Raw genomic sequence first — 19,054 nt, 5'->3', positions numbered from 1 at the left:
TAAAAACAGTGCAGGGCAAAAAAAAGTGTGAATAGTATGCTACCTTGTATGTAGAAAAGGGAGGAGATTGAGTACATATTCAATCTCAATCTGCATAAACAAACCCAGGAAAGATAGGCAAGAAATATTAAAGTGGTTACAAGATAGACAGGGAAAGGCATGGAGGGTGGGAGGATGGGGAATAGGATGGAACAAGATTTTTCAATGTACCTTTTAAAATTAATTTGCTTTTTGGACCACGTAAATATATGTTTTTTTATTTTTTTTCGGTACGCGGGCCTCTCACTGCTGCGGCCTCTCCTGTTGCGGAGCACAGGCTCCGGACGCGCAGGCTCAGCGGCCATGGCTCACGGGCCCAGCTGCTCCACGGCATGTGGGATCCTCCTGGACGGGGGCACGAACCCGTGTCCCCTGCATCGGCAGGTGGACTCTCGACCACTGCGTCACCAGGGAAGCCCCGATATATGTTTTTTTAATTCAAGGGATTCATAATTGCCTCAAAGTCCTTATTATTCACTTGATGGTCAAAACATTTTGCTTTGCAGAGCCTGTCTATCATAAACCTCGTTTCTTTTCTCTTCTTTAACTCTAACAAGCAGATCCTTATTTGTCAGTGGCTTTGTATTAAGCTGTTCTCTAACATGACATTCATAGACTTCATGAAAGTCTGCATCTTTTGCAAGATTTTTGCCATTTTACTTTGCGATCTCTTTGCATTGTATTATGAGATGTTTTCAGCATCAGGTATTGCTGCAGTGGGAATGCTAGAACCAACTATGGAGCATGTCTTCTGGTGGGTATTCATTTTGTAAGTGGCGAGTTAAGCAGCGAGCATTTTCATTTTATATTTGTAAAGTTACAGAGACGTTAATTTCCCTATGTGACTGTATAAATTTGGATAATAAGTGGGCAAAATTTTTAAATATACTTGGATCTATTTCAGTATTTATTATTCTGTTTTTTCTTAAAAAATTCCTTTAATTATTATACCTTAAATCTAGTAGTAATATTATAGTTTAATATATCTAGTAGGTATGTCTCTATGATTAATTAGTCTTCAATTTACAAAATATTTCACGATTCCTATCACATTGCATTTTTTTCTAGTCAGGTTTACTGAGGTATACTTTACATACAGTAAAATTCCTTTTTAGGTATTGAGTTCTATGAGTTTTGAAAAACAAAAACAGTTGTGTAACTACCACAACAATGAAGATTTCAAATATTTACATCACCCAAAAAAGTTCCCTCATGTCCCTTGATGATGACCCAACCCCACCCTCAGACCCTGCTAATTATGGGTCTGATTTCTGTCCCCACAGTATTGTGTTTGGCAAAAGTTTTATAAGTGTAACCATACAGTGTATAGTCTTTGTGTCCAACTTATTTCATTTAGCATACTGCCTTTGAGATTCATCCATGTTGTGGGGTGTATTGGTACATCATTTCTTTTATTGCTGAGTAGTATTCCATTGTATGGCTATACCACAGTTTGTTTATCCATTCATCAGTTGATAGACATTAGGATCAATTTCAGTTTGGGGCAATTATGAATAAAGCTACTATACAAGACACATGCATATGAACATATGTTTTCATTTCTCTTGGATAAATACCTAGAAGTTGGATTGCTGGGTTGTATGGGAAACGTATCTATAACATTATAAAATTTCTTATAAATAGCTACCAAACTGTTTTCTAAAGGACCTGCACCATTTTGTATTTCCAACAACAATGAATGAGAATTCCAGTTGCTCCTCATCCTTGCCACTTGGTAATATCAATTTATTTAATTTTCATCATTTTAATAGGTATAGTAGTGTCTGATTGTGGTTTGCATTTCCTTAATGGCTAATGATGTTGAGCATTGTTTTACATATTTATCTGTCATTCATATTTCTTCTCTGGTAAAGTGCTTACTCAAATCTTTTGCCCATTTATTATTTATTATTGAGTTGTAAGTTATTTAAATATTCTGCATACAAGGCATGTGTTTTACAAATATTTTCTCCCAGTCTGTAGCTTTTCTTTTCAATTTCTTAACAGTATGATAGTGTCATTTGAAGAGTAGTTTTTACTTTTGATGAAGTCTAATATATAAGCATTTTTATAATCATATTTTTGTTTCTTAAAAAACCTTTGCCTAACTCAAGGTCACATAAATTTTCTCCTATGTTTTCTTCTAGAAGTTTTATAGTTTTAAGTTTATAGTTTTATATATATATATATATATATATGATCTATTTGAAATAATTTTTATATTTTGTGTGAAGTAGCAGTCAAGGTTCTTTTTTTAAATTTACAAGTGGATATCCAATTGCACTATTTGTTGCAAAGATTAGCCTTTCTCCATTGAACCGTCTTTGCAAGTTTATTGAAGATCAACTGACCGTATAGGTGCAGGTCTATTCTATTCTATTGATTAATATGTCTACTGTTCTTTCACCAGTATTGCAGTCTTGATTACTATAGGTTTTACAGTAAGTATTAAAATCAAGAAGCATAAGTTCTCAAACTTTGTTCTTTCCTAAAAAACATTTTGGCTATTATAGGGCTTTTCTTTTCTATGTATATTTAAGAAATAGCTTGGCATTTTCCACAAAAAAGCCTTCTAGGATTTTTATCTGGGTTGTGCTGGGTCTATAGATCAATCTGGGGAGAAATGACATCTTAACAATAATGAGACTTTGAATGAATTGGTACTACATATTTCTCAATTTATTTAGGAACATTTTAATTCTTGAATAAGGAATTTGAGAAAGATTTTATCAGGTGCCAAAAAAAGTCATTGGATTTTTGGTTGAAATTGCATTAAATATATTTTTATAAATCATGAAAAGCATATCTCCTCTTTTCCAATGACTATAATTTTCATTATGCTTCCTGTGTAGAATTATCAAAATATCATTTAATGGATATTCAAACAAAGATATTTATTATTTTAGTATTTCCAAAACTCATGAATCGTATAATATACTCTTGGCAAAATGATTTCTACTGTGAAGTAACTTGGGAAATATCACATACAATATGCAGCCGCCAGATTCAGATTTGCATTGCTCATTGGCTTTACTTGGTCATTGGGTATTATAAATATTCTAATATTATTTATTTTGGTTTTATGTTATTTTATTCTACATTTTAAAATCGACTTTCGTAAAATATTGATTTGTACCCTTTTCTTGTTATCATTTTTCTTAACAGGATGGTTATGCTTGCCAGATAAAATAATTTACAAAGCTTTCCCTGTATTTCCATAGTCTGGGAAAATATAAATTGTATAATAAATTATTCTCTCAGGTATTTAATATGATTTGGCACACACACATATAACGTGACACTTGTTATCAAGAGTAATAACAATGGTTTTCTTCAACGTTCATTGCATTTTTTTCATATTTTCATTGCATTTTAAACTTTTAAAAATATTTTCTGCTATTCAAGTATTTTTGAAAAGTAAATATAACTGGTGGGATTAAGTGTAAATGGTATAGGTGAGACTGATTACATAGAGAAATCCTTGATTTTTGACATTAGCCACTCTGTTGTTCAAGTTTCTAATGTTGAATCCAAATCCCTTGAAAATCTAGCACACTGAAATAAGTGGGCCATCAATTGGAGGGGCTGCTAGAGAGTATGTAAATATGAAGAGATGTACATATTCAGAACAATCAGACTTAGAGCTTGACAGACTACAGAGCGCAATGAAAAGGTGATACTCACATCCGAGTTAAAGCGAAGCTGACAGACATTACAAGAAATAACTTGTTTCTTCTTTGGGGGAATGGACACTCCAAATGTGTGGTTAATGACTGCTTTTTGCACAGGATCCATCTAAAGAGCAAATGATAAAATAGTCAATTTATAACTTCAAAGGATAGATAATAGTGTGCGCAAGTAAAAGTAACTGTATTATTCCTTAACGTTTTAACTTTTAGTTCCCAAACAAGGATAATAAAGACTCTCATTCGATAGTAATGTACTTATTTCCAGGAATTAAAAATAGAAATAAAAAAATTGGTTTGAAATCGTAACACAAAAAAAATCACAGGAGAATCACAACATTTCAAGAAATCTTATATCTATATAAGAAACCTTGAAAAACCTTAAAAGAATCATAGAACAAGAAAACTTAAGATCTAAAGATCAGGGTTAAAATTAACCTGTTAATGTTTTCCCTATGTGAGGTAATAATACTTAAGATGGTCTGAAATGATTTCAATGACGACTGTTACAGATGTATTTAAGTTTCTTAGTTTTTTATTTGCGGCAAAGTCATAAATGACAGGCTTTATCACAGCACAGAAAATGTTGACCTTTATTTTAAAATAATTTATTATTGTTCATGTACTCTAGATATTCATTCTACTGGAAATGCATGTCACTCAAATGCCTATAACAGATTGGTTAATATGCAACCCCTGCTTAAATATTGATCAAGTAAAGTTTTGACTTACAATCTGTGACTTTCTCTCTTTGGTTTGCATTTACCATAAACAGTCAGAGAAATATACAGTGATACCATAGAAAAAGTATGCCACAAAGCCATGAAAGTATTTGGAAAATGAAAGAACACTATCTGCAGAGCCTATAAAAAGAGAGACACAGCAGTGATTCTCTTGTGTACTCCAGATAATAATCTCCAGCATTAATGTCAGACAACTGGCAGTTCAAAAAACAATGACGAACAAAGCATAACTTATAAACAGATGTAACATGAACAAGGACAGATCCATTGACACCATTGTCTAGGAAATCTCCAGAGGTTAGAATTTAGGACTGGATTAGTTGATGATATTTGGTAGAGAGGGGAAATGAATACTATCCCTGATGAGGCGTATGAATCAACAAAGTGCAAAATCAGCAGTTAGAAGAACTTAAATACATTAGAAAAGAGGGTGGATTACAGAATTATTGAACAGTAAAGTAGCCTTTTTTTTTTTGCTACAAGTTTAAGTGAGATGACAGGACAGTGTATTCCCACTATAAAGAAAAGTTATGTGGTTTGGAATGCTTAAAAAAGTCAAAGAGGGGAGTTTTCTGGAGTGATAGAACTATTTTATATCTTGACTGTAGTGGTGGTTACACAAACTTATACATGTGTTGAAATTCAAAGAACTATGCGCATTCCCAAAAAGTCAATTTTATGTATGATAACTTAAGAAGTGAAAAAGAAAAAACTGTTAAGAGTATTATGTTTAACTACTTTGGGATTGACATATATACACTACTATGTATAAAATACATAACTAATGAGAACCTACTGTATAGCACAGGGAACTCTATTCAGTGTTCTGTGGTGACTTACATAGGAAGGAAATCCAAAAAAGAGGGGATATATGTATACATATGGCTGATTCACTTTGCTGTACAGCAGAAACTAACCCAACATTGTAAAGCAACTATACTCTAAGAAAATTTTTTTTTAAATTTAACCACTAAATGTAAAATATTATTACTAGAAAATCTGGGGATTTGTTTTGCTCAAGGTTGTAATTGATTGTATTAAATGAGAATTAAAAAAAAACCCTCTATGGGCAAAGAAAATCTCAAAAGATCAGAAAATAAAACCTTAGTTCACTTTCTTACTAACAAGTGCATACACTTAAAGTCTCATCCATTTGCAAAACGTGAACCTGTACTTTCTGATCTACTAGAGATGGCAAATCAGTTTGGACAGGCTTAAAAATAAAATAGCCTAACTATATTGGCAGGATGGAAAAACTACACTGTTATGCAAAGTTAAAAAAATAAGAGCATTTTATTGAGATATTTTCTGTTCTCATGTTCTAAAAAAATACATCTAGTGATGTGTGAGCTATATAAGATAAAAGTATATGAATATTTCCTAATCATATTTTCTGCATGCCACTTTTATTATTTTTGCTGTATCTATATACTATTGTATATGTTATTATTCACTTAACATTTTTTCTTTAAAGCAAATTAAAATAGACTTTTAAAAAACAGCAGCAATATGCATGAAAACATAGTTTTAATGTATATCCTTTCCTATTACTCATTTCAAAAGTATATTGAAAGTTACCATTAAAAATTAAAACTTCCATCATCTAAAATAAATGCACTATCCTAGTAATTCCCATACTGCAATATGAAAACATAGACAAAAATACATCTACAAAAATTTAGCTCCAAATTTTTAGTAAACAAAGATATCTGTTGAGAGCTCCAACACAACCCTTGGATATAAACATTCTCTTTACATTTTTGAAATTGTTAGCTGCCTACATAATTTTTCAAGTAACCCCTGATACAAATTTGTCTACTCAAATCTCACATTTGTACCCTACCAGCCTGAAAGTACCGTTTATGTTCCCCAAGGCTGAGCATTCTCTTCCTGAAAGGTGAGTTGTGGCTGAGCACCCCCAATACTAAGGCAGGCAAGTTCCCAGCCATCAAAGCAAACTAAGGAGGTTCCTTCAAGAAACTCTTAACTAGAATCGACTTCTCTACTTTACACATATAATCCTACCTGTCCTCATAAAACACAGTCCTTTTACCCCCTTCCTTGTCACCTGTCATTAACTCCTGCTGCCTTTACATCCTTTGAATGACTTACCACTAATCATATGAAAATTTTATCTTCCATGTTTCTCACTTGGAACAAATTTTTCTATTTTCCACTTGATTCTCTATTTTGTTATAGGTATTTCAAGAAAAGGTCTACTTTTTTCTAAATCTTGTTTATCTTTCTCTGTTTATCATAGAGTTATATAATTATACTTCTTATTCAAATGTCACTTGGGAGTACATGATTTAGTTGAAAGAAGACTTTAAATGGTATAAGAAAGAACGTTCCATTGGCCAATTCATCTGATATCTTGAAACAGACACTGCCCAGCTGATGTTTTGAGTATATGCCATCTGATGCAGTAACTACAAATACCTGGGTCATTTCAGTGGAGTCCATAATTAGCAATAACATAGAAAAGGCTTTCAGATCTTTCTCTTTTTTAAAAGTATAAAGTAGTAAAATCCTGATTTTTTTTCTTGTAGCATTCCTACAATACTCTAAAAATTAGATAAAAATAATAAATATGATGTTAATTTATATTAACTTAAATTTTTTCCTCCACTAATGCAAAATCAGTTTTCTCTAATCATAATGAGATATGTATAACTAAATCAATGGCAAGTCTTTTATTCAATCACCAATTTTCAGGATGAATAAAACAATCAAGATGAATAAAAACATTCTCATAAACCCTAAAATGTGATAAATACATGTGATTCAATTTAGTATAGTCAAAACTATATATCTATACCATAATGATTTCATATGTAGAGTACTCAGCAAAATTATTGGAGGTACTACAATTATACAACAAACCCTTGAAGTTTTAAAGATTTTAATAAAGATATTTGAAGTGTTTTTAAACATCTTTATTAAAATGTTTATATCACTTTTAAATAAGCAATTGCCTTGTTAAATACTCAGATTAGGTCATACTAGTTCACACTGCACAAGAAAGCTGTCTGTGGATTGAGAAGATTGTTTCACTGGTAAACAATGCTAAAAACAGCTTTTCTTTAAGGAAAAAAAACCCTACCACATAGCTCTAGCTACCAATATTCCTTACCTGGCAGAATTTATTGGTCCCAAATAAGCCTCTTCTTTTCTAAAAAAGTAAAAGTCAGAAGTAGTCATCTGGAATTTTGAGGCTAGCAAGCACATTCACACAAAATTTTTAAAAATCCATTTTCTTTGCTCATCTCTGATTAAAAAGCCTGAAATGCTTACTAACTAAAAAGCAGCAAGAGTTAACACTTTCCACTTTTGCTAATGAAAGTCATGTAGAAATGAAAAAACAAAACCTATTAGTGCAATTAACTGGTAGGTAATAAAAATGAAAGATGGGGTTGTGGCTTTTACCAGGAATTGAGGAGATGATTGCAGGCTACGTATGGACAAATTAACTATTCTATTACAGTACTTATAAAAGGAATTAATGAAGGTGGCCTTATCACACCATCTATTATATTTTCAATATCAAAATAAGAACAGATATCTTGATGTATTCACCAAGTTTATGGAACTACAAATCTGTGTGAGTTTTTTTTAAAAGATCTACTTTCACTGAGTATTCCAAAAAGTAATTTATATCCACACAGAGTAAGCAATCATATAAAAACACATGCAGTTGCAAATAAAACCTAGCCACAGGGAAAAGAAACAGTGCAGCACTTCACTAAAGTCAGGATGACGACTATGGGCGGGCAGGGAATCTAAGGTAGGGACTACATGATCAAATGATAGTACTAGATGACATTTATATTTGAGATAACTTTCCTAGATGGAATTTTAGGCAAAGAAAATAAAATTACAAACCTTTCGCAATAATTTTCAAGGGGATGAAGTTCGAATTGTATTCTTGTAAGAGTCTTACAATGACTTCACTACCCATCCAGTGGGGCTGGGTGTGGGAGTAAAGCAAGCACCACTCAATTAAAAAGCAAAAAAGATGCTCAAGAATGATACAAGTCTTTCTTATATGTGGCTGGGTATCCATAATATTCTTAAAGATGAGGACATTTCATCTTAAGCTTAGCTATCTGCTTTAACCAACATTCTAAAAAGCATTTGGTCACCACTTATACAATATAGTAGGCAATACTAGCTTTTCTACTAAACAGAAGTAGAAACCAGGTTTTTGACTTTAAAAAGTTAAAGATCAATCATGCAACAAACATTTCTGGAGGCCTAATATGTTTCAGACATTGTCCCAGATTAGATGGGGTAGGATGAGTCAAACACAAGAAAGGACATTATTGTAAAAGTTAAAAAGTGAAAACAGATGGCGATTAAGCAAAACACTGAGGCACGAGAAAGCACATAAAGGTCTGTCCCCTCTTGCCCCACCCCTCCTTTAGACTTTCCCCCCCTTTTCTGATTTTCTCACAATTCAAGCATCCAGGATCCTCCCTTTAACAGTGACATCAATGTGTTATCCTCCTGGGGTATTTGCCTTTTAATTCCTTTCTCTAGCTGTGTAATAATAATAATAAACATCTTAATAAGAGCAGCTTAGACTTAGAGCTCTCACCACGTGCCAGGAACTATACTAAGGGATTATCTAGTGTACTCTCCACCATCACATGAGGCAGATACCATTTTTATCCTCCTTTTACAAATGAGGAATCCGAGGCTTTGAGAGGTTTAATAACTTCTCACCCTCAAGTTCGTAGGTCTGAAGCCAGGAGTCAAACTCAGGTGAGAGTCTCTCCCCCAACTCTTCCCTGCTAACTGACCACCAAGCAGGGATGCTGGGTATCATGTGTGGCACTGCTGTAGAGTGTGAGAAATGGGAAGAAAGGAGGAGTGTTCCTAGAATTTCTGCAGCCTGGAGGGCAGCTGTCTAGTCAAGCTACACATAAGGCCTACTGGTGGCTTTTTTTTTTATGTATTTTTTTTCTATTTCTATTTTTTTTTTAATTTATTTATTTTTGGCTGCGTTGGGTCTTCGTTGCTGCACCTGGGCTTTCTCTAGTTGCAGCGAGCGGGGGCTACTCTTCATTGCAGTGCGCAGGCTTCTCATTGCGGTGGCTTCTCTTGTTGCGAAGCACAGGCTCTAGGCACATGGGCTTCAGTAGTTGTGGCACGTGGGCTCAGTAGTTGTGGCACACGGGCTCTAGAGCGCAGGCTCAGTAGTTGTGGTGCACGGGCTTAGTTGCTCCGCAGCATGTGGGATCTTCCTGGGCCAGGGATTGAACCCGTGCCCCTGCATTGGCAGGCGGATTCTCAACCACTGCGCCACCAGGGAAGCCCCTACTTTGTGTTTAAGTAAAAGTTTCCTGGAGAAGTGAGTCTCAGTTTTTCTCTTTCTGACCGATTTATGCCCTTCTTAAGATAAGCCCATTTCTTCTTGGGTTACTTCAGGAAAGCCATAAATAAAAATTGGGGCTGCCCTGTCCTCTTTCCCTGTTGTAACTGTTGGGCTATCACACAGAAAAAAAAGAAAGTTCCCCGAATACTTAGAGATTACACGTAGCAGGTGATGGTCATCACTTGCACCTGTCCTTGATTTCTGCAAAGCAGATCTCAGCTACTAAATCCTTGTGACTTAGGGCTTTCTGGAAGTTTGGCAAAGCATCAGTTTTTTAAACTGCAATATTGTAAAATTACAGTAGTACAAAAAGAATGACTATTTCTTCATCCCTTCCTTTTTCATTGTTGGACTTATGGAAAAGAGTGAGACAATAGGGTCTCATTAGAACTTCAAATATTCATGAAGTGACACTTTTAAAAGTGATAGCTTATGTCACTGAAGAGCAATATTTCTCTGAAGTTACTTCAAAAAAGGTTTTGCCTTTTATATTTAAATGCTCTGACCACATACCTTTATTATTACTGTTTTACTTGTTTCAAATCCTTGAAAACTTAAATAGAAACAAAGCAGACACAACGGTTGCAAGACAAATTCCTTTTCTCAAAGAACAGGAAATACAAACAACTGCATATTGTTGGCAATGTTAGTTCAACCACACAACTCTGTACTGTTTTGGATTTCAAATCAGAAGTCTCAATAAAAATAAACCACATGAAACGTTACACTGGAGCTGCATGCTACTGTGAGACCTGCCTTTTTGCATCTGGAATATGTAAAAGTTGAGATTTGCCATCCTGCCACTGCTTTTCCTACCCAGAGCATCCTGACAGGGGTCCACCAGAATGCTATAACTGTCACTGAAAGGAAGACAAATGACATGCCACGTTCTCCACAGACTGTTGATTCAATCAAGTGCCATATTTAGCTCTTTGCTAAAACCACACATTGGCTGTGACTTGGAAACAAAATCAGCTGTGCCCCTGTACCGCAGGGATACCATTACGCCACCAGAAAGTTAACCAGAAATGGCATAAAGGCTAAAATAACATGCACTTAAGAAAATAATAGGTCACATTGATCTAAGTCTCAGATCCAATAAAGCTATTATTATATTATTACTACTACTGTTTTATCAAAATGTTGTAGACCTTTACATATTTTGAGGCTGGTTCACAATTAGAAGGATCTGATTGCTGCACAAACTAAGTGGGATCCCGGGATCCCTTTCCAGAGCCTCCCTCGTACTGGTCAAAAATCCCTGTAGAGGGCTTCCCTGGTGGCGCAGTGGTTGAGAGTCCACCTGCCGATGCAGGGGACACGGGTTCATGCCCCGGTCCGGCTGGGCCCGTGAGCCATGGCCGCTGAGCCTGCGCGTCCGGAGCCTGTGCTCCACAACAGGAGAGGCCACAGCAGGGAGAGGCCCACGTACCGCAAAACAAACAAAAAATCCCTGTAGAAAATATAAGTGCAGTCTGCCCAGAGATTTGAAGCAACCAAACAGAGTAGAGCATAGATTAGAATTTCATTTTCTTCTTTTCTTTCCTTTCTTTTTTTCCTTTAAAATGAATTTAGAAAGTTTGATACCTTTCACTCAAATTCCATATTGCCAGGCCTTCTTTGAAAAGCTCTGGGATTCATCAAATAAGCGTTATATATTCCACTGACAAAAAGAATGACTAGAATAAGGAAAAAACACCCTGGGATCTATTTTGAAGATCTATTTTGAAAGGAAACTAAACTGCATTTTCCAGTAGTTTTTTGGGAGAAATTCCACCTTGGTTTCATTTCTAGAAGAATAAAAAAGAAACATATACAGAATGTTAGAGATGTGTGTTTCTGCCATAAAGTAATGTCTTCTTTCTAGAGCACTCTGATAATAAAAAGTGCAACCTTTTTAGAGATTATTTCATATCAACTTAGACAGTTCTGTCCTTGGGAATTTTTGCTCCTTTCCAACACGTCACACTTTTATAAATGTATAATTTTCAATTTGCACACTGTATTTTATTGAAAATTGATTCATTTAACAATAGTTTATTAAATGGCTATCATGCGCTGTTTTAGGAGCTGGACATACAGTAGAGAACAAGCCTTCAAAAATACAACATTCTAGTTGGGGAGACCTATATAAGTATCCCCTGCTTTTTGAAAGTCTGCTTTACGCCACTTGGTTTTATGAAAGACCTACATCAGTACCTCTTTTCACTAACTGAAAGAAATCCCAAGAGAATTTTTGCTTTTATGAAAAAAGTTGTAAAATGAAAATAGCGTTCAGCATTTCTTTTGTGCAAACCTTTATAGAGGCAGTGCGCATCTCAAGCAGTGACAGTGGCACCACCAAGCTCCTTCCCCGGAAACTACACTGAGCATCTCAGGATCAAGCCGCCATAGCTTTGAACTGTGTGTGTGAGCATCTATTCTTTATCTGGATTTATTTTGTGCATCCATTAGCAAGATGTATCCTAAACTAATTGCTTCTTCACTTCACAACATTTCTACTTAGGAAAAATGTCATAGGAATTCTCCATTTTGGGATAGTGGGGGAAACCTGTACATCTAAAGTTATAAATAAGGTATTTTCAGAGTGTTTTAAGTACTATGAAAAAAATAAAACAGGAGAATGGGAAAGAAACACAATTTTACCATGGACAATTCCTAAAAACATTTTCGTTGTCTTGATACAACTTTGATTCTGATACTTTCACATGTAAAACCATACTAAGTATATAAAGATAAGGACATTATCCCATGATTTAGATAGTTGATACAGAATTCGGAATCATATCACTGGTAAAAACTCTAAAGGGCATGCTCTTCGGCTTTCAAAGCCATCTATGAGATCTCCACAGAGGATTTTCTTCAACTACCACGTCCCAAGACAACAACTGGGACACCACTCACAGCCACCACTATCATCATGTCCTTAAAGAGAAAGGGAAACTAAAGTGATCTGGTTTTGGAAGTTCTCTAAGGATGAGTGCTTAGCGCTAGATGCATCTCACCTGGAGACCTTCCTGGTGGGTTTCTGGTACAATGTGGTTGGCCTGGTAGTTTTTAGTGAATAACCAAAATACCCATGAGTTACTTCTCTGTTTTTTAAGTAAGTACATATTTTGGCTAAGATCTAGCAGTTTTTTGTGAAGATATCATATGAAAATAATGTTTTTCACTTTTAACACTTTTAGAACTTTAAAGGGTTACCAAATGGTACAAGCAAAAAAGCTGAAAGGAAAGTAGGGGGTGGTTTCACCATCCCCCCCCCACCCCCCGCTTTAGTGGAAAACCAGCTTAACACTTTGATGGATAATTTTTAAATTGTTCTAAGTAGAAGGAATAAATTTTAAGTTCTTTTTCAGACAGTAGTTATTTTGTTAACGGGAGATGCCCTAAGATTAGACCCGCACACCTTACTGAAGCCGAATGTCTAACTCTGACAGTCGATCCTTGTGTGTAATCATATGGTCAGTGCAAATGTAAAATGTTCCATTTTCCTGGCTGGCTCTACATGCCTGGTGATTTTCCATGCTGCCAGGGATCAAGAGTGATGTAGCAAAGCTGTAGTTATGCCGCTGGGTAATTTAAGAAGCCACATCAAAGAGCATTTCAAAAAGTTCAGTTTAACAAATAAGACTTTCAGCTTACATCTGCCATGGGTATGAGACTTAACTGAAGGTTTGCTCATACCGTACTACACGGACACACACATACCCAGCAACATTTTGGGTGTTGATATTCCTATTGAAACATTAGATGAGTAAACTTAAGAATTGAAATTCAGTAGCATATGTAACCATATTCAGGTTAAAAATGTATTTTGGAAGGTCTAATTGGTTAATATGATGTATTAAGGGAGCCCAGCCTATGCTCAATTCCAATTCAGGTGCTCATTTCAATGTAGGGAAAAGGCATTAAGGTATGAGCTAAACTATATCTCCTAAGGAAATCCAGTCCTTTTCTTTCTTTGTTTTCATTCTTGAACAAGAAATGCTTAGATATGACTGGGAACCATGAGGAAAGAGAGGTGTTTTTCCATCAGGACACAAAGAAAGTTCTTGAAAGGATTTTCATTTTATGTTTACTATTCGATGTTCCTATAACTAATTTTTGGCCAATGCATGCATACAGATTTGAAAAATCAGTAACAACTGTCAAACGCAAGGTAACAAAAAGTTTCTATAAAATTATTAGATGCACTTTTGAGAGAATATGAGAAAAGTTACAAAATTTTTAAGAAAGATGAAAAACTACCTGGAAGAGAATTAATAAGAATTTAGCTCTATTCTGAATTTTAATAGCATAGAAGAAGAAATGAAATGATGACAAATACCATTAATTTTTTTTTCTGTGGAAAAGTTACTACCTTCAAAGTATTTATACTTTATATTTCTCAAAGAGGCATATTCATATTTCAAAAATACAAAGAGCCCAAGGCGTACATAGGTGACAATAAACTCTCTCATCCAAAGAAAAACACTATTTAGAGTGATGAGAACAGGAACTGGATTCACCAAGAGAATCTGAAATAAATGAGTCAGGTGTTACCTATGTTTTATTTAGTATTTTGTTTCCTCAGGGTGAAATAAAACAAGAAATAAACCATTTCAGGAATATGGACTGAAGTATAGGTTTTCAATAGATGTGCAAAATACTAAACAAGATAGAGATTCATTTGAGGATAGCTTATGAGAACTGATTCTTCTACAGGACATTGAAAGAAGAAACACATCCTGAGGTTTGGAAGGATAGGCTAGTGTCTTATATAGAACACAGTCACCTACTTCTTGGCCTTTCCTGTTTTTCTTTTTAAAACAGTGGCTTGAAAACAACCCCCAAACTTGGTTCCAGGATTGAATTTCCATAACAAAATTCAGAGCCAGAGATAAGTTTGAGAAATATCTTTTTAAAAAACTAGAACTTGGGCTTCCCTGGTGGCGCAGTGGCTGAGAGTCCACCTGCCAATGCAGGGGACGCGGGTTCGTGCCCTGGTCCGGGAAGATCCCATATGCCGCGGAGCGGCTGGGCCCATGGGCCATGGCTGCTGAGCCTGCGCATCCGGAGCCTGTGCTGCGCAACGGGAGAGACCACAGCAGTGAGAGGCTCGCGTACCGCAAAAAAATAAATAAATAAAATAAAACTAGAACTTTTTGTTCTTTAGGAGGAAAAAAAGGCATACAAATAACCAAAGACTACTTGCTGATGCTTATGAATGTAGTTCTTAAAAATTATTAGTGCTAAGTCTCCAAATCTAAGTAGTGATAAATTTTCCTATTTTCTGGGAAATGGGCTAAAAAAAAATGTCACAAGGGCTTTCTAAGAGACTAGAGAAGTAATGAGCTTTCTTGATTTAAAAATCAATACACCTGCTGAACAGCCAAATGCATTAACTGACATCCTTTCAAAACCATTCTGTCAAAGCTAAGTTTGAAAGGCTGTTCAGTAACTAATCAGATATATCCTGATGCTGAGGCAAAACAGGTCCGTGACACAAATTAAAAAGGCTTAAGATGAAAAGAAAACCCCACTAGGCAGGAAGAATTGCAAAATTGGAAATCTGGACCTGTTTGGATATATTCTTCATGCTGTAAAGCAAAGTAGAAATGAAGTGTTTTTTCCCCAGAGGACAACACATTCCTTAGTCTTGCACTCAGAAGAAACCTGACAGGTGAGGACTAAAAGGCTCAAATGCAAGGCGGCAAATCTGGAATGCTCCAATACTAAGCATTGTGGGCTCTCCCATGCCACACTCTCATGACACAGCGGTACAATGTCAGAGATCGTCTACATTTTCAAACTGTTTTTTATTTGTTTTGAGTTTTAGAACCTTCCCCCCACCATTCTACCCCCAAACAGAATCCTAACTGGAAATTCAATATAATAAAATGCTGAAAACAGGTCTGGTTAAAGCACGTAGGTCAGGTCCCAGTCTCACCAGCCTGATTTTAGTCCAACTTCCTCACGTGAAAGTGAGAAAAGATATGGAGAATTTTAGTAACCTGCTTGAGCCTCTTCAGCTAAGACCAGAACCCAGATCTCCTGTTATGGTTGCCAGATTGGCAAATAAAAATCTTTTTTTTCAACATAAATGTATCAGATATTACATAGGATATTCTTGTAATAAAACTGATTTGTTGTTTATTTGAAATTCAACTTTAACTGGGCATCTTGCATTTCATCTGTGCCCTTCCCCCATCCCCATTCAAGGATGTCACTGCTCTCCCAACGTTGATTCTACTGGTCCTCCTTTTTCTTGCAGGCTTACCTGTCACACTTAACATTTTAGGACTTTAATTAGGAAAGTGGTCCCTGAGTGGTTTTGCAGACAGGTGATATCAAAACTATTTTATGTTATATATTCACCTTACTATTGCCTTTTTGTATGGATGTATATGTGTATACATATCAACTCTTCTCAGCAAAAAAACATTTTTGGGGCTTCCCTGGTGGCGCAGTGGTTGAGAGTCCACCTGCCGATGCAGGGGACGCAGGTTCGTGCCCCGGTCCGGGAGGATCTCACATGCCGCGGAGCGGCTAGGCCCGTGAGCCATGGCCGCTGAGCCTGTGCGTCCGGAGCCTGTGCTCCGCAATGGGAGAGGCCACAACAGTGAGAGGCCCGCATACCGCCCCCCAACAAAAAAAAACATTTTTGGTTCAACTCTGCATTTTTATTATACAAAATATACCATACTTGTAAAATAAAATAAAGAGCCTTAATAAAGTGCCTTCCTCTGCTCTCTGGGGTGATAACTACTTTATTGAATAAGGCTCTGTTAATGGTACAGCTTGACATTTAACATTTATTCATTTGATTTATAATTATTTTTACGTTATTGCAAGGAGGCTATGGTTCAAACCAAAAATAGTTTAAACTGAACTGCTTTCCTCTCTTTTGAATTTGTAAGGAAATCTAGTCACTTCTGGGTAAAACTGTTTTATCTACCAAACTCATTTCAAATATACACAAAGCCCTTTCTGTCCCTGTATGTTCTGAGTAAAGCAATATATATGTATGAGAAAAGTGAATATAGCAAATGAAATCATCAAGTTAAAAATGTGCCCAGTTTGCTTATATTTTGGCTATGGATATGGCCTTAATATTTCCTAATCAAACAATGGAGAAAAACCTACATGAATCACGTAGCAAGTTGTCACAAAACACAAAATCCCTAGTAATGTTCATGAAGTCTCATGAAGCAAAAATCATTTGTATTTATAATCTACCGACTCCCTTTGAAGACTTTCAAAAACATTTCTGAATTATTCTGTTTTCCATTCTAAAATTCAATCTCAGGATGCTGGTTTCAAAGTCTTCCCAACACTCATTTGAAAATTTTTATTCACCCTTCTCTCTCCCCCAACGTCTAACGCTTACTAAAATGGGACAAATACTTATATCTAACAGCATGAGAAGTTGATATGTCACTTTATTTAAAGGATAATTAGTCAGAAATCACCAAATTTCTGCCTCACAACAGAACAATATGACAATAACAATCGTTGGCAGTTATCAAACCACTGAAGTCCGAGTGGCCTCCTGAAGCTGGGGTTAAAAGCTGACCTTTGGAAATCAATCGTGTTCTCGGCAGAGAAGAATATTTCAGTGATATGAAAGCTGAAATGGAGACTATAATCTTTTGTGATTACCCTCGAGGCTGAAGCAAATGCAAAAAGGATAGTCTATGAATTGCTGATAATTTCCTTTGATGACCGATTCCCAGGAAATTCTGATATTACTCTTGCTCTGTAACAAAAATGATGGTTCCCCAGAAGTGCAGCTTCAAAGAACTCCACACCTGGGTGTCATAATGCTTCTTCAGAAGCTACTCACCCATTAAAGGGGCCAGGCCTGTGAGGTGGCAGCTCTCCCTCAGAAGACAATGGAAGGTCTGATTGCACAAGGATTGATGAGCTATGTGCCACAGGCTCTTTCTTAGAAAGTTCTTTTATGAAGGAACTAATTTAAAATGTATCTGTTTTAAACCTTTTTTCCCCCCACAGAAGTCTAAAGATTGATTATTTCTCTGCTGTTCCTAATAGCTATGGAACTATGAATATCTTGGCTTGTATATTTTTAAAGTTTTACTTAGGCTGATGTTTGTATTCTAATAAAAAATAGTTTTCATACATATGTACATATCGTTAAGGTCTATATAATATTTAGGGATAGACTATAAAACTACTAATCTTTTTTCAGGAAGCACTGAATCTACAGTTAGATGTCACACCAAATTTACAGTTAGGTGTTACTGCACAGGTTAAGTGGTTTTTTTCTTGTATGACTGGCAATTTAAGTTCAGAAAAAAAGGAGGTAGGGTGAAGAGAGATCTGTAACTGTCAAAAGTCCAAAGAATTTTTAGAATAGATTTCCCTATCAGTACATGAAGGATAAATGAATATGTTGACTACTTTGAGTTTAAAATATTTTTTTAAATTGCCATTTTAACTAATGTCAGTTTGATTAACAAATAACATGAGAATAAAGGTTCTATGTTTGGAAGTCAACGGTGTTTTGAAAATATAGCAGAACGCATCTTTGCGTCTTAGGTGTCAATGACAATGTGTCATTGGTACACAGATTTCGGGTTCAAAATACCTTTATACATAGCCTTCAAAGTCTAAATATTATTGAAAGTAAACGGAGAAAAAAGGAATCCAAGCAAACCAGTTGTGATTATTCCCAACCTCCACTCAATATACCCTCTCCCCAACCCTGCTCAAGATTCATTATCCCTCTGCCTTGTTTTCAGGCAGCCAGGTGATTCTGATCTTTAGGTATGCACTACTATTATCTCATTCAAGGTAACGCAAATTGAGCACCTGCTCAGCACCAGACATGACTTCTTTAAACTGACTGTAAATTTCTTAAACTCAAGAACGAGGTCTTAGCCATAACCCTGGCATCTACCTTGATTAGGATTGCTCTAATGCATAACGCCAGCCCCAGTGATAAACATAACTTGTACTTAAGGTAATTGGTTAGGAAGATGAGATCAAAGAGATAGAAATATTAATAAAAATATTAATATTATTTATAAGAATAGAGCTTTTCTGTTTAGGAATCATTTCATAAACATAACATAACATAAACATTATCTCATTTGAAATTCATGGGTATTTTAAATTATTAAAAATAGGATGGTGATATGTTATATTGTTTTTTTTCACAGATTATAAATTCTAGAAATTTTCTAAATATTCAGTCATATCCT

The 19,054-nt window shown here is 35.5% G+C and overlaps 1 protein-coding gene across 14 annotated transcripts in view; it reads right to left on the bottom strand.

Moving 5' to 3' along the window:
* ZNF385B (zinc finger protein 385B) overlaps positions 1-19,054 on the bottom strand; it is a 391,044-nt gene that overhangs the window by 55,795 nt on the left and 316,195 nt on the right. For 11 of the 14 annotated variants that reach the window (XM_067741341.1, XM_067741347.1, XM_067741343.1 and 8 more), the window contains 2 exons: positions 7,602-7,640; positions 3,724-3,834 (listed from right to left, as the gene is read on the bottom strand). The exons of 1 other annotated variant lie outside the window; for it this stretch is intronic. In XM_067741341.1, coding sequence (XP_067597442.1) covers positions 3,724-3,834; positions 7,602-7,640 — 150 coding nt within the window. The remainder of the gene's footprint in view (positions 1-3,723; positions 3,835-7,601; positions 7,641-19,054) is intronic. 2 more of the 14 variants (XM_067741342.1, XM_067741344.1) reach the window with 1 other exon arrangement.

Source organism: Pseudorca crassidens, chromosome 6 (genome assembly GCF_039906515.1).
Source record: "Pseudorca crassidens isolate mPseCra1 chromosome 6, mPseCra1.hap1, whole genome shotgun sequence".
In the NCBI taxonomy this organism is placed as follows: Eukaryota; Metazoa; Chordata; class Mammalia; order Artiodactyla; family Delphinidae; genus Pseudorca; species Pseudorca crassidens.
This window is presented reverse-complemented; position numbering and strand designations above follow the sequence as displayed.